Raw genomic sequence first — 1762 nt, forward strand, 5'->3', positions numbered from 1 at the left:
GAATGTTGACTATTAGTGGCTTCTGCAAATATCTTACTTTTATATGAATTAATATTTTTATTTTGGCTGGAGAAAATTATTAGATAGATATATATTCTGAAAACTTCCATATAAATCAATTTTCTCTTCCGTTCATTTTCTGCGAATATTCACTAATTAATAATTGCTGTAAATTTTCCAAAAATCCTTTTAATTATTACGATTTTATTATTTGATTCTTTTTTTGTCATCGATGTCAAAAGAAGATTCCGAATTTAAGCCTTACAATCGTCACGCAGATCGAAGCATATTGATAATAATCATTCGGTAATAGCGTCGATTATATTCGCTAATACCCGTTTTAATGGTTCAGCTCTTGGAAAGCATTAATTTCGATCTCGAATCTCTCTAAAGCGTTTGTCGCGCACCTCCCGAGGCGATATGATAGCATGGATTACACATTACCGGATGTATTTCGGGATGCGATTATGTGGAAGGCAATTACGCGCCGCCTATCGAACGATGGCTATGATAGTATTTAGGAACTCACATTTTAAAGACCGCAGATTCGCGATTAACCCTTTAAATTTAATGTAAATTTTTATTCCCTCTTTTAATATATACAATTTTATATTTTCAATGTTATTTTTATTTTATTTTAATATTACATTTTTTATGTTGTTAAATTTAAAATTAAAACACTTCACCCAATCATAAATTTGCACAAATATTTACAAAAAGTATTTTTTTTTTAATTAAATATTTTTCCAGTTAAAAAATTTCTAATTCTGTTTGTGATGCATGTTTCATTTCCTTTTTGTTTAAATTATATAAAATATTAAAAATAATAATACATAATATATTTCTTTGAAGCAAAAATTGTTATACATGCTGATATGCAAAGAACGCGATCTACAAAATGCACATTCCACAATGATTGACATCCAACGTAATGATTAATAGCATGTGCTACGCACCATGTTGCGAATAACGGAGAAGCGATGTGTGAAGTCAATATGTTCGAGTAATAAGGGTCAATTGCGAATAGCGTCGATTGGCGATCCAAAAATCGTCGAAACAAAATGGCTTGATTTTGGCTGAAAATTTATTGAGAAAAAAAAAAAACTTGGAACTCGCCTTTCGGAGGCGGATTTTTCGGAATTGTGTCAAATTATACGAATTGCGAGGGTGTCTTCCAGCAGTTGGCGCAGCAGGGTAAGGCGCTCTTTAGAGTATCCTTGAAGGCGTCACGGAAGTCGCGGTTGAAATACGCATAGATGAGTGGGTTTAGGGCGCTGTTGAAGTAACCTATCCAGAAAAGCACCGATACCACTGTATCCGGACAATAACAGGCTTCGCCGCACAATGACGTTGTCAGATACCTGGAGAATAATAAACAAAAAGAGCTCACTTCTTCTACATTCAAAATTAAAAATTAATTTAATCTTTAAAGATTTAAAGATCAAGTACAATCAGTACAAACATTATATAATTATATATTTTAATGATTTTTTAAAGATTAAGTATTACATAAATATATGCAAAGAAATTATCTCCAATTTTATAAATCCATATTTGAAAGAATTGCATTTAGAATTACATTTCAAAGAATATTATTTAACATATTTTCAAAAAGACATAGAGAAAAGGCACCTATTATGAGATACCGAGTTCATTTTGGATAAATGCTAGAAGTCTATGAGTAGAATTAAAAAAATAATAATAGATCATTTTGAAGGGAATTTAATAAGCTTTAAGATAATATTATATAAAATTTATATAT

General features: G+C 30.4%; 1 protein-coding gene across 1 annotated transcript in view; it reads right to left on the reverse strand.

The window, feature by feature from the left end:
* Positions 1 to 983: 983 nt before the first annotated feature.
* The window catches only part of LOC108684971 (octopamine receptor beta-3R-like), a 27330-nt gene continuing 26551 nt past the window's right edge, over positions 984 to 1762 (reverse strand). The window contains exon 4 of the mRNA XM_018189543.1: positions 984 to 1361. Coding sequence (XP_018045032.1) covers positions 1151 to 1361 — 211 coding nt within the window. The 3' untranslated portion in view covers positions 984 to 1150. The remainder of the gene's footprint in view (positions 1362 to 1762) is intronic.

This window comes from Atta colombica, unplaced genomic scaffold (genome assembly GCF_001594045.1).
Source record: "Atta colombica isolate Treedump-2 unplaced genomic scaffold, Acol1.0 scaffold141, whole genome shotgun sequence".
Taxonomy (NCBI): Eukaryota; Metazoa; Arthropoda; class Insecta; order Hymenoptera; family Formicidae; genus Atta; species Atta colombica.